We start from the raw sequence: 13374 nt of genomic DNA on the forward strand, positions 1-13374 counted from the left end.
AGAGACCGAGAAAGGGGGAGAGAGAGAGAGAGAGAGACAGAGAGAGAGAGAGAGACAGAGAGAGAGGGGGGGAGAGAGAGAGGGGGGGGGGAGAGAGGGGGGGAGAGAGAGAGAGAGAGGGGGCGAGAGAGAGAGAGCGAGAGAGACCAAGAGAGAGAGAGAGAGAGAGAGAGGGGGAGAGAGAGCGAGAGACATGTGAAGCTCTATCTCAGCATTCACACGCCCCAGAGTCACTCTGCATGGCCCCGCTGGCTCCACACACACACCCAATTTAAACATGCTGTGTTTACTGTAGAGGAAAAACATAGCCCCCTCCTCCCACACACACACGCATGCATGCATGCATACCCACCACACACACACACACACACGAATGCATGCATACCGACCACACACACATACACACACGCATGCATGCATGCATACCGACCACACACACACATACAAACACACACACACATACATACTTTCATACCCATTGCACAGGCGGGCACGCACACTAGGACACACACAACCACACCCCCCCACCCCCCCCCCCCGCCCCCCCACACACACGCACATATATAGCAACCCACTGCACACACAAAGACACCCACTCACACATACTATCTCAAGCCCCATTGACAATCGGAAATTACATTTTTCCACAAATTATGATTCTGATAAACATCTGACATCATCCAATGTCTCGTGTTGAGGCTTCCTTCGCCCTGGCCAACATCTGATGCAATCAAAGTCAATCGATGGAGATAAAACATTGAAAGGAAAACGTTATTGCTGATGCAAAAGGAACATGGCACCTCTGACTCTTCGCACCTACACCTTGCCAAAATCCTAATGTCTTGAGGCCAGCGAACCATTAGAGTCATGCGTAAAGCTTTCCGCTGAAGTCTGACGCGGAGAGATTACATTGGAAACAAACACACATTCACCCGTAAGCGTGTTTTGTTACATGACGACGCAGCCATTGGAAATGCAAATATCCTCCTACTGGTCTGCTCACCAACAATAGAGGATATGCACGCTGGTTCAGAGAAAGAGCGCATTAAGTCTGCCATCATCTACAACTATATTACTGACCATCACTGACATAATACTGACCCATTTGCAATGCTACAACTAACAGTAGTAGCTTAACTAGTTTAAAACTATTTATTTATTTTACGGAATTCGGCCGCAGAGCTCCAAGCGGCAGCAGCCGGGGAGCCGAGCAACAGGTGGCCGTGCGCCGTGGTGCTAGACCCCGGGCGGGGACACAGCATACACGGTGCGGTGGAGGCACCGTTTGGGCACCGGGGGCATGGTTTCACACCATGATTAGGCGTTCAGTTGTTTGAAAAAAATAGATATCTCCGCCACGTGAAGAGATGCCCAGAATAGCCGTTAATCGGTGGCTTACCTGCGGTTGCACCGAGAGGGCGCAGAGGAACAGGACGGTGCGCCGGAGCTGCGCCTCTCCGGGGGTGCTGCTGCCGCGGTCCAGCTGGCCTCTCCTCCCCTGTGGACCGGACCGAGTGGGTCCGTGGGCTCTTTCTCTCTCCATCGCCGCGTCTCTACTTCGGGACTGAAGGCGGGCGCATCGAGTCGCACCTTTTAGTCCACTCTCATAAATGCGCAACTCTACGCGAGGAGCCGGTTCAACGTGTCCAGGGAACGAACACCATCCCCGTCTTTATCCACTCGGGTTAGTCTTCCCCAGCGAGGGCCCCCCTGGCCACCGGTTCCTCTCCTCCTCCCGGCGTGGGGCTGGGTCCAGGGTGGCTCTCCACGGGTGGTAGTCGCACAAACACACGCGCTGAACGCACTCCCCTCGTGCGGTGTTCCTCCTCCGGCGTTAAGAGGCTTTAGACGTCCAGCCTGCTGCTTCTCTCGACTTGAACTCTCGATCCCAATTAGCCTTTCGCTCCGCGGTGCCACCAGGTGCGCGTGTGTGTGTGTGTGTGTGTGTATGTGTGTGTGTGTCTGTGTGCGTGTGTGTGTGTGTGTGTCTGTGCGTGCGCGCGCGCGTGTGCGTGTGTGTGTGTGTGTGTGTGTGTGTGTGTGTGTGTGTGTGTGTGTGTGTGTGTGTGTGTGTGTGTTCCCGTCCTCTCGCCTGACCCGCGTGCCACAACAGCTCCACTAGACTATGTTCCCGGGAGCCCTACCGTCGGGTAGTCCGGTGTGTGGAGGATGTGTGTGAGAGGAACCTCCAGCCCGCTGCTCTCTCCCCTCCGCGATGAATGCATCTCCCTCTCGTCTCCTCCTCGGAGCGGCTCTTCATTGGTCAGAGTGATCCGTGTCCCCCCGCGGCGGAGGCTTCAGTGTGGGAAACATCCTCTTAGTGGCGGAGACGGAGCAGGAGGAGGGTGTGTCCCGAGGCTGGAGGAGGGTGTGTCCCGAGGCGGGGAATATCCGTCTTCTCGCTCCCATGCGCGCGTCAGTTTGGTGCGCGCTCCTGTCGGTTTGGTTTCAAATGAACACGAATACGTGCGCCCTGGGGTTTTCGCTTTGTTTATGAGTCGTCCTGACACTTGGTGTCTTTTAACGCTACAAATCTAACTTATGTCCAAACGTGAGACCGTGCGTGTTCGTGTGTGTGTGTGTGTGTGTGTGTGTGTGTGTGTGTGTGTGTGTGTGTGGAGTGGTCAGTCTTCAAACATGTCACCGGAAGTTTGGAGAGCCAGAATCACCAGAATTCCTGATTAGTGATTTAAAGCGCACTGGGCTTTTGGCTTATTTGACCAATTAAGACACTAATTGCCCTTTATAAAGCATTTTAAGGAAGCTAATTACGAAGACAATGAAGGTATGGGACAATGAATAACGCTTTGACCAGTGGAAGTGGAGGAACAATCCTAGAGCTGAATGCGTGGTCGAGGTCTCACTCCACGCAGAACGTCGGAGAGTAGGATGAAAGCGCATAGTGGGACGCCTCGTTTAGCATATTGGCGGCTTTCCCTGCATACTTTCCACCCGTCAGCTCCATGACTCCTGTGTTGGACTGGAAACCACAGACAATGAAGCATGTTCTTCATGGCATGAATCAAATGGATTCATGCAAACGTTCTTCCGCTGTTCGTTCCTCCTTCCCCGTACCCTAACTCCGTGGCCGTGTTGCTTAAGAGCTCCCTGGCAACCGGTGCCGGTACCCCAGCCTGACCCGGGTCCGAACAGAGAGCTCTCACAGCCGGCTGCTGATCTGCATACAGCACCAGTGACCCGGAGGGCAGCTGGACTCCAGCCTCTACAGAGAGACCACTGGAGGAGGTCTGACTCTACAGAGAGAGCACTGGAGGAGGTCTGACTCTACAGAGACCACTGGAGGAGGTCTGACTCTACAGAGAGACCACTGGAGGAGGTCTAACTCCAGAGACCGATAGAGGAGGTCTGACTCCAGAGACCGATAGAGGAGGTCTGACTCTACAGAGACCACTGGAGGAGGTCTGACTCTACAGAGAGACCACTGGAGGAGGTCTGACTCAAGAGACCGATAGAGGAGGTCTGACTCCAGAGACCGATAGAGGAGGTCTGACTCTACAGAGACCACTAGAGGAGGTCTGACTCTACAGAGAGACCACTGGAGGAGGTCTGACTCCAGAGACCACTAGAGGAGGTCTGACTCCAGAGACCACTAGAGGAGGTCTGACTCCAGAGACCACTAGAGGAGGTCTGACTCTACAGAGACCACTGGAGGAGGTCTGACTCTACAGAGAGACCACTAGAGGAGGTCTGACTCCAGAGACCGATAGAGGAGGTCTGACTCCAGAGACCGATAGAGGTCTGCCTCGGGTGCAGTACGCACAACTTTCTGGGGTTTCCCGACATCTTGTGCATGGAGCAGCCTAGCAACCGCTGAAATAAACAATACAACCGCTTCCTCCTGCACCCTACGAATTATCAAAGCCATGCAAAACAATAACAGAGGTGAAAGCGGTATGTTGACACACACACACCTGCTGGCTGAGGGCAGAGCTTCCACTGTTCCATCGCATTGAAAGAACCGAGGACCTTTGCGTCCTTATCCATAACTAGGCCAAGTGTCTTTCTGTGCAGGTCTAAATTGTGTATTTGAATTTTCCTCATGTCGACAGCATGTGTTCAAAGAGGTACCACATTTCCATAGGGACAAACAGGATTCAAAGTCGATCAAGTTATGAAATACATTTGCATGATCAACATCAGAAGCCTGCTTGATCTTTGGAGACACGTGGAGACTTGAACAGTTTTGCCACAAGTAAAACAAATGTTTGAGCACGATATTGACGTGCTGCTTTAAATATGTTTTGGAACAGTAGAATAAGGCACCAAGAGTGAAAGCTGTTTAGGGAAATCAGACTTAGTATAGAATGGATGCATCTTAAGTGTCCATTTGGATGTTGGGAAAAGCATTCAGGACAGAATTCAAATGCATTACCCCATTTAACAACATCTAATTAATAATAGGTTTAAGTAGCAGCCGCTTTCTTCTGTAGTGAACCCATTTACAATCCATTATTATAGATTACAATCCATATACTAAGTATTTCGTACTCAATGTGGTCAATTTAGTCTTTAGCGCCATCTGCTGGAGAAGATAACTTTTTTTAAACAAAATCACAAAAGACACGTCGATCTCAGATACAAAGGTTTTTATTTAAAAACAAAAGCTCCAGGTTCAATGTCCGGTAAACCAGACTCTGGGTGCAATGCTTCATGACAAACAAGTTAAAAAGGAATGAGCAGCAAGTTGCCTGAACGCTACGTACAAAAGAAAATAAAAGAATTTGGGCGTTTGTTAATTGTGAAAACAGATTCGCATGATTTACCGCCTGATGAACCGGTAACAACGTACTCAAGCACTGTGCGAACACGTCTACAGCGATTCCATGGCAACTTGATGCAATCAATACTTACGCTGAACATCCAAGACTTGTGGAAGAGTTATGTGGGGTCTAACCCACCGCTGAGTTACAGGCCGAGGATCAAGCCCCCCAAGTGGGGTCCCGGCAGAGTGTCTGTGGGCGGGGCGGACTACTTCTTGGCGAAGGAGATCTTCATGGCGTTGGTCTGCGTGATCTTGAAGCCCTGGAGGGCGTCTCTCGCGGCCCCCGCCTGCACGTCGTTATCAAACTCCACGAAGGCGATGTCGTGGCGCCCGGGGACAAGCCTCACCTCCTTGAAGCCCGGGAACCTGGGGGAGGGAGGGGGGAGAGGGGTTAGCGACCGCCAGAGGGAGCTGAGTACCGTTCGGCCGATATACCGATCCCCGGCCGATATTATCGTCCGATATTTGCATTTTTTTTACGTGTATCGGCATCGGAGGATTTTTTCCCCCCACCATGATTTGCAGACAGTTCAACAATTGTTGCTTCTTTAAATTGAGACATGTAACATTTGTTATCATTGTGGGAGGGAGGGAGCAAAAGCAGTATCGGCTCAAGAAAGAAAAATAAAAAATTCATATTGGTCGATACATAGAGCATGGGGGGGGGGGGTACTGACTGGTTGAAGAGCATGGACAGCATGAGCTCGTTGGTCTCCTCCGGCAGGTTGGTGAGGAACAGGATGTGGTTGGGAGGGTTCTCCGCGATCTGGAACCAAGAGGAGCATTAAGTTACATACTGTCGCCCTCTCTCTCTCTGACACACACCGTCACCCTCTCTCTCTGACACACACACACTGTCGCCCTCTCTCTCTCTCTCTGACACACACCGTCGCCCTCTCTCTCTGACACACACACACTGTCGCCCTCTCTCTCTCTGACACACACCGTCACCCTCTCTCTCTGACACACACACACTGTCACCCTCTCTCTCTGACACACACACACTGTCGCCCTCTCTCTCTGACACACACACACTGTCGCCCTCTCTCTCTCTCTCTGACACACACACACTGTCGCCCTCTCTCTCTGACACACACACACTGTCGCCCTCTCTCTCTCTCTGACACACACCGTCGCCCTCTCTCTCTGACACACACACACTGTCGCCCTCTCTCTGACACACACCGTCGCCCTCTCTCTCTCTCTGACACACACCGTCGCCCTCTCTCTGACACACACACACTGTCGCCCTCTCTCTCTGACACACACACACTGTCGCCCTCTCTCTCTGACACACACCGTCACCCTCTCTCTCTGACACACACACACTGTCGCCCTCTCTCTCTCTCTGACACACACACCGTCGCCCTCTCTCTCTGACACACACACACCGTCGCCCTCTCTCTCTGACACACACACACTGTCGCCCTCTCTCTCTGACACACACCGTCACCCTCTCTCTCTGACACACACCGTCACCCTCTCTCTCTGACACACACACACTGTCGCCCTCTCTCTCTCTCTGACACACACACCGTCGCCCTCTCTCTCTGACACACACACACCGTCGCCCTCTCTCTCTGACACACACACACCGTCGCCCTCTCTCTGACGCACACACTGTCGCCCTCTCTCTGACACACACACCGTCGCCCTCTCTCTCTGACTCACACACACACAAATTTGATAGGTAAAAATTGTATGGGGCAATCTCTAATCGGTACACGTGCATGCTTATGTAATATAATGTAGCTGGACATTACCTGCTGTGGCATCTGACCAGGCATCTGTCCGGGCATCATCTGACCTGGGGGCATGGACCCAGGGGGCATCTGGCCAGGGGCCATCCCAGGGGGAGGCATCATCCCTGGGGGAGGCATGTAGGGTGGCTGGCCGGGCATGGCCATCATGCGGGGCGCCTGGCTCATGGGAGGCATTCCCTACAGAGGGGCACAGCGTGGCGTAAGACTCACCATGAAGAACGTTCCCGGTCTCCAGTCAGACACAGGAGCGGACACGTGGAGCGTATGCGGGGAGAGACGCCCATATGCTGAACGAGGCGTCCCACACTGCGCGGTCGCCTACTCTGACGTTCTGGGTGTGTGAAACCACGACCACACACCACAGCTTGGGGACTGTTCCTCCACTGCCATTGGTCAAAGCATTCCAACAGTTTTACCGGTAAGTTTAAGAATCGGCTTTCTTAGGCCAGCCTTCCTGTCAGAACCCAACTAGTCTCTCAAAACATCTCCTGGTCATAGATGATCTTTGACCCAGTGTCTCCTGGGCCCAGTCAAAAGGATCCAGTGGGATTTCGGATCACGGATTAGTTCAAATCCTGGAAATTTGTTCTTCAAAGCAAAAGAGAGATCCCGAACTAAGAACAGATCGTGTAATCTGATTTTACATTTAATCTGGATCAAATTTGCCCTTTGGGTTTTTCAAAACTTTGAATTTGGTTTGGGATCCATTTGATCCAAACAACAGGATTATCCTGATCCCATCGGAAGGGTAAAAAGGAAGGGTGAAATTCTGTATTTGGATCACAGTGATCCAACGATCCTTTAAAAACTGGCACAAAAGTAAAACAGATCAGGTGATCCTGGAGAACAAAACATGGGTCACCAAAGCAATATGATCCAGATTACGTTTTTTTTGGAAAAACTGAGCCCAGTAGGTTTACTCACCGGCATGGCACCCGCCCCCCCGGGGCCCAGGGGCACGGCGGACCCCGGGACGCCCTTCTTGCCCCCGGGGCCCTCTGCCCCCTTGACCTTTCTCTTCTCCTTCTTGCGGTCCCGCTCCACGAAGGTCCCCTTCATCTTGGCGATGATGTCAGAGTCTAGTTTGGCGTACTGGATACGCTGTATCCAGGGGGCATCGATCATAACAGGGTGATTAGCCACAGATACAACCAACGGGGTTCAGACACATTAAGACATGTGTCCTAATGCCTTTACAACACACATGTTGTAAAGGCACACTGGTAAATGCTCTAAATGGTAAATTGACTGAATTTATATGGTGCTTTTCTAACCAGCAGCCACTCAAAGCGCTTTACCGTATTGCCTCACATTCACCCATTCATGCACACATTCACACACTGACAGCGGAGTCAGGGTGCGGTGTCTCGCTAAGGTACCCCTCGACACTCGGCTAGGAGGAGCCGGGGATCGAACCAGCAACCTTCCGGTCACCAGCCTACCCGCTCTACCTCCTGAGCCACGTGCCGCTAGTATTGGACGCACCATGGGTTTGTCGTAGAAGGGGAATCCCTGCATCGACCGCAGCGCGTTGGAGGCACTGTTGACCTCCTTGAAGATCACAAAGGCCTGCCCCTTCATCTTCAGGTTTATGGCCACCAGAATGTCCAGGATCTGCCCGAACTGCGAGAAGATGGCGTACAGGGACTTCTTCAACTCTGTAAGAAAGAGAACATCCTTAAAGTTTAACCTTTAGTGTAACGTTCAGTCTACCGCCACCCTGATGGTCGAGACTGGACCGTACCATCTTTCTTGATCTTCTCGTTCAGGTTGTTTATGTAGATCGTATGGTTGAGTCGCACGTCCGGGGCCGCCATCCTGTCCTCCTAAATAAGATGGTTCAAACAGACAAGATACACCTCAGAACCGGTTCAACACTGAGCGGTTTGGTGGAGCTGGGTCGGCGTGTGAGCATGTTAGCATCTGAGCTACCACCAGGCTACTAGTTAGCCTCGTTTCTCCTTCTATTTGCTACCTATTGTTGATGGTATTCTGTTAAAACACATCGAACATGTGCGGAGGAATCCTAAGAGAACTTATTTGACAACTTACTTTCAAATTCAAACAGAATACTTACGTTTTTGAAACTAACCGCGTCAACGAAAACCCACAGAAGCTACGATGAATGAAACGACACACTTCACCCCAAATCTCACTCTGACTCTCGCGTAAATACAGATACGAACGAGACTACGATTGGTACGTTCCAAGTCCCGTTTCGAGTTCTCATTGGTCGACCAGGAAGCTGCCAAATATGGTTATAACAACAGCGCCGGCTTGTTTTGCACAGTAAAGAAGGGTGAACTACTGTTCTAATTTTGTATAATGATGTTGACATGGAGTTAGGTCGCCATTGGGATATGATGTGACAGACTGACTGGGATAAAGCTGAATATCCATGCGGATTTAACACTTATAAACTCCCGGTTGGTAAGTTTTAGCCATTTAAGCTAGTCACACACCCTCCATGGCTAAACAAGTCAATGCAGTTATTGGCTCAGGCTCATCTGAATAGTAGTGCAACATGTACAATTTAGTCACTTCAGAGGAGCCCCAGGAATCACTAAACACGTCGATGGAGGTGCCCATGCCACCTCCCCCACCACCACCACCCCCAGCTCCCAAAGACCCACAGCCCTTCCAGAAGAAGCTGTACCAGGCCATAGCGGAAGGCAGACGGCCAGTGGAGGGCGACCACGCTGAGGCCCGCCTGCTCCTCACCCAGAGGGAGAGCAGGTCGGAAGGGGATGGATCTCCGTCAAATTAACGGTTCACGGTCCAACGTATTAAAGACGAATATAGAGATATGCGCTCGAGAGATGCTCACAGCGCTGTGTTTCCCTGGTCCAGTTTTAGGAAAGATCTCCAGTGGATCTTATTCAACAAATACGTGCCGTCGCTCATCCAGGATGGCCCACAGTAAGTGAACGATGCCCCGGTGATGAGCTGTTGACCACGGCGGTCTCTCTCTGTGTCGGTGGTTCTCCGCGGTGCGGTCCTAACCTTCTCCCTGGTCCTCAGGTGCGGTCTGGTGGCCTTGTGGATGGCGGCCCACCTGCGTCAGCCCGCGCGCCCGGTCGCTATGGAGACCATCGTCGAGACGGCGCTGAAAAGGGGGTACACCGCCCAGGGGGAGATGTTCTCAGGTAAGTGTCCGGTCCCGCCCCCGATCTGCCTGCATGATGCCGACGATTACATTCACATTCAGGACATTCAGCAGACGCTTTTATCCAAAGCGACTTACAATCAGTACATTTGTCAGAAGGAAGAGAAACAACAAGATATCTCTGTCGGTACAGTAAGGATGTTCATAGAAACAAGTGCCAAGCACTAACTATCACTAGGTGAACCCGTTCCCTGTATTCAACAGAGATAGCTAGGATAAGATGCTACACGATGCTAAGTCCCAGGACGTACAACATACAATAAGTGCGTACATTAAGTGCCAGCTTAATGTACGTGAAGGTGCTGACATCACGGGGACTGACCCCTGACCTCTTGACCTCTTGACCTCATCCCCAGCGCGGGACATGGCCCTGCTGGCGGGGGAGGTGTGCGGCTGTCAGGCCGACCTCCTGACGGGAGGGATGGGCGGGGCCAATGCCGTGGCCATCGTGGCTCACCTGCTAGCTGGGAAGCCGGTCCTCATCCCGTATCCTTCCTACACAAACACACCAACAAACACAACAATCACAACAACAAACACATCAACAAACACAACAACATTCACAACAACAAACACAAGATACACAACAACAAACACAACAACAAACACAACAACAAACACCAACAAACACAACAACATTCACAACAACAAACGCAACAACAAACGCAACAACATTCACAACAACTAACACAACTACAAACACACCAACATTCACAACAAACACACCAACAAACACAGCAACGAGTGAGCGTTCCTGAAGGTATGAACGTGTGGACGGATGGTTAGATGGTGTAGAGGCTGGGGCGAACGAATCCAAAAAGGATCCCGGTTCGATCCCACCATGCCCGCACACAACCTGTATTGGCTTCTCCCCGTTCGCTCCGTAACGACCAGAATCTGAATTCCCTGTCGAACACTTTGGATTTGACTGAGGTGTTCAGGAAGTGTTTAAAAGAGGGGCGGTGCGCACATCCAAAGGTAATCCACAGGTGCTAGACAATAGTGTTGAATATAAGAGAAAGGAGGGTCTGCACACTTTAAGTGCTCAGGGTCTGAGCACTTAAATGCTCCAGAAGTGGATTCATCAACAGGCAACGTTTCGATCACTAGGGATCTTCATCAGGCATTGAGAACACTGGGTGAGACGGCTGTGTTCAGGAGGTGACCCTGACAGCGTCCATGTTGTTTCCCTCTGATGTATGTCAGCTGTGTCAGTGGAAGGGGACTCCTTGACCTTGTGCACTACAGATACGATGAGGATTTCAACCACGAGCCGTGCCAACTCGGTGGCCACAGAGCGCACTGGGCCGTGGCCTCAGGTAGGTGAACACAGAGAGGGCAGGAGGTCGCTCAGCGTGGCTGATTCTCATGTTGTCCTGGAGGCTCTAAGCCATTTAGACTGAGAGCTAAACCCAAGCAGACCTTATTCCAGAAAGGTTCATATTTTTTCATCTTATATCTTACAAAGTTTAGGTACACATTTGTGACTGAATATAAGGCCTGTGAAGCCCTTTGAGACTGTACCTGTGATTAGGAGCCATACAAATACAATTGAATTGTGATTGACTGATAATGGTTGCCGATAGTTACGGTATGTTTAGCTATTGGTTTAAAATGCGAGGGCTGCCATCACTGGAGCCAACACTAAGCCCTCTCCTCCAGGCGTTCTCCTGGGGGTCGACAGCGTGCGCAGAGAGCCCACCCAGCCGGACCCCTCCCTGCCCTGGCTCCACCTGGCCAGCGGCCCTGAGGCACCCCACCCTCCCACGGGGGCCAGAGAGGTCTACATCCTGGCCAAGCAGGGCAAGAGCCTGCGCTACCAGCTGTGGCGTCTGGAGGCGGTGGCAGAGAGCAACGGCCAGCTGAGGGAGATGGACCCCAAGAGGAGCGGGGACGGGGCGCGCTACGTGGTCCCCGGGGGTGGGGTGGGGGCCGGGCTGGCAGGACAGGTGGTGCTGCTCCACCCAGGGACTCAGGCGCCCTGAGCAGGGGGCCTCCGGGGGAAGCGCGCGGACCGAACCGGCGGTGGGCCGATGCGGCCGGGTGGGATTCTAGCGGGACGCCTCCAGCGTAGCGTGGTGGGACCGCCGAGGTCCCTGGTTCAGAGGCTTTTGGGCCCAGACCAGTGACCTCACTGGGGTGACTGGTACAGGGGCTCATGGGCCCAGACCAGTGACCTCACTGGGGTGACTGGTACAGGGGCTCATGGGCCCAGACCAGTGACCTCACTGGGGTGACTGGTACAGGGGCTCATGGGCCCAGACCAGTGACCTCACTGGGGTGACTGGTACAGGGGCTCATGGGCCCAGACCAGTGACCCCACTGGGGTGACTGGTACAGGGGCTCATGGGCCCAGACCAAACAGGGTCTCTGTGCCGGGGTTCTGATGTTAAATGACGACGGTTCTAATCCCTGCCAATTTCGTTTTCGGGTCAAGAGATGTTATTTTCTTAAACTCTTGCAGGGGTATGAATGCAATACTGTGATTATATTAGGAGAATAAATGGTTGATACCAAAACTATTATTTTTTTGTATAAAGGTTTTGGCTGAATGATCGATTTATCACGGAATATATGGTAAATTCTCAATAAATGGGGAGGAGGCACATCTTTTAAGTTCCAGTTTATTTCAGCCTATACAAAGCAGAGACCTAATCAATTCACAATTATGTATATTTTGTCCCCTTAGAAGTCACTGCCTTAAAGAAATACAGCGCGTAGGTAATGGATACACAAAGTTAAGATCTCAACCCCTGAAACCCCGCCCACTTCTCCCCACACCACACAAAACCCGGTCGTCTGTTAGTCGAAAATCACAAAAATAATCCGCAAATGGAGAGGAAAGATAATACTTTGTAAACATTCAACGTTCCCCGGTCTTCAGTTTGTGCTTGGTGGGGAGTTCCCAGAGAAATAGGATTCCTCCCAGTATGCCAGTACTCCCATTGTTTTGTCTGGAGCCCTTTGTGTCGGGTATCGCGGTGCACATATCTTCACAAAGCAGAAGAACCCCTGCACACAGTGCTGCGAGACACGTCCAGGGTCAGTCTTTAGGAAGATTTGGCGAGAATGTTCCCACACACATTCCGATCAAGAATATCTCGCCCCTTAAAGATTCCCAATAGAGCCATCGATGTCGTTATTTTAAGATTATGTCACGTTTGGGCCATCTCTTGTAAACCATCATCTTTTCACAGACTATACAAATTAAAAAACCTTTGCATATCGAGTCAGGTTTGTAGCTGTGTTGACTCCTTATATTTTACACCATCGCCATGACACACAAAATATTTTCCAGTTAGAATTGTAGGCGAAATGCCCCGTAAAGCCACTTAACATTTGAATCTGATTGTTCCAGTTTACCACTTAATTCCAGCTCATCAGTTCTTAGCAAATCCAATATCAATTAAACCAAGCTGAAAATATGCAAACTTATCTCCTGATCAGCTGATTAATGTATGTGTAATTACGTATTACAATACAGTAAAGGCAGCGCTTGCTTTGTTCAATGGCTTAGTAAAGATCCATAGTGCAATTTACTCAAGAATGCTAAAGCTGTACACCATACCACGAATTATGTAAAAAAAAAACAGTCCAGATATCAACTTTGCATTAGCCATAAAACAACAGTTACAACACTTTTAGTATGGTTAGCTTTGGAA

General features: G+C 51.2%; 3 protein-coding genes across 4 annotated transcripts in view; 1 reads left to right on the forward strand and 2 right to left on the reverse strand.

The window, feature by feature from the left end:
• The window catches only part of LOC307073137 (uncharacterized protein), a gene marked incomplete at its 5' end in the record, with an annotated part of 7770 nt that extends 6227 nt beyond the window's left edge, over positions 1 to 1543 (reverse strand). The window contains 2 exons of the mRNA XM_079732840.1: positions 992 to 995; positions 1400 to 1543. Of these exons, the coding sequence (XP_079588966.1) occupies positions 992 to 995; positions 1400 to 1543 (148 nt within the window). The remainder of the gene's footprint in view (positions 1 to 991; positions 996 to 1399) is intronic.
• Positions 1544 to 4592: 3049 nt separating this feature from the next.
• On the reverse strand, positions 4593 to 8702 carry snrpa (small nuclear ribonucleoprotein polypeptide A). The gene is made up of 7 exons (XM_079732261.1): positions 8624 to 8702; positions 8291 to 8372; positions 8032 to 8204; positions 7471 to 7647; positions 6547 to 6723; positions 5461 to 5549; positions 4593 to 5149 (listed from the first exon to the last, which is right to left on the reverse strand). The coding sequence occupies exons 2-7, from the start codon at positions 8361 to 8363 to the stop codon at positions 4990 to 4992; spliced, it is 849 nt and encodes a 282-aa protein (XP_079588387.1). The 5' UTR covers positions 8364 to 8372; positions 8624 to 8702; the 3' UTR covers positions 4593 to 4989.
• Positions 8703 to 8799: 97 nt separating this feature from the next.
• Positions 8800 to 12234, forward strand: actmap (actin maturation protease). 2 transcript variants are annotated; one of them, XM_079733221.1, is made up of 7 exons: positions 8800 to 8976; positions 9084 to 9282; positions 9397 to 9465; positions 9568 to 9692; positions 10069 to 10198; positions 10961 to 11031; positions 11375 to 12234. In XM_079733221.1, exons 2-7 carry the CDS (start codon positions 9122 to 9124, stop codon positions 11695 to 11697), a joined length of 879 nt encoding a protein of 292 aa, XP_079589347.1. In that variant the 5' UTR covers positions 8800 to 8976; positions 9084 to 9121; the 3' UTR covers positions 11698 to 12234. The 2 variants fall into 2 exon arrangements, with proteins under 2 accessions (XP_079589347.1, XP_079589346.1); XM_079733220.1 differs by having other exon boundaries at positions 8800 to 9282.
• The last annotated feature ends 1140 nt before the right edge of the window (positions 12235 to 13374 follow it).

The sequence above is a fragment of the Pollachius pollachius genome, assembly GCF_949987615.1.
Source record: "Pollachius pollachius genome assembly, chromosome: 3".
Lineage (NCBI taxonomy): Eukaryota > Metazoa > Chordata > Actinopteri > Gadiformes > Gadidae > Pollachius > Pollachius pollachius.

Bases quoted from the DNA above. Each gene is read 5' to 3' on its own strand.
- snrpa (XM_079732261.1), bottom strand. From the start codon at position 8,363: ATGGCGGCCCCGGACGTGCGACTCAACCATACGATCTACATAAACAAC. The intron at 7,648-8,031 runs GTGCGTCCAATA...CCCTGGATACAG, and splicing joins CCTTCTACGACAAACCCATG to CGTATCCAGTACGCCAAACT. The intron at 5,150-5,460 runs GTCAGTACCCCC...TCCCTCCCCCAG, and splicing joins CTGTCCATGCTCTTCAACCA to GTTCCCGGGCTTCAAGGAGG.
- actmap (XM_079733220.1), top strand. From the start codon at position 9,071: ATGTACAATTTAGTCACTTCAGAGGAGCCCCAGGAATCACTAAACACG. The intron at 9,283-9,396 runs GTCGGAAGGGGA...TCCCTGGTCCAG, and splicing joins CTCACCCAGAGGGAGAGCAG to TTTTAGGAAAGATCTCCAGT. The intron at 10,199-10,960 runs GTATCCTTCCTA...TGTGCACTACAG, and splicing joins GGGAAGCCGGTCCTCATCCC to ATACGATGAGGATTTCAACC.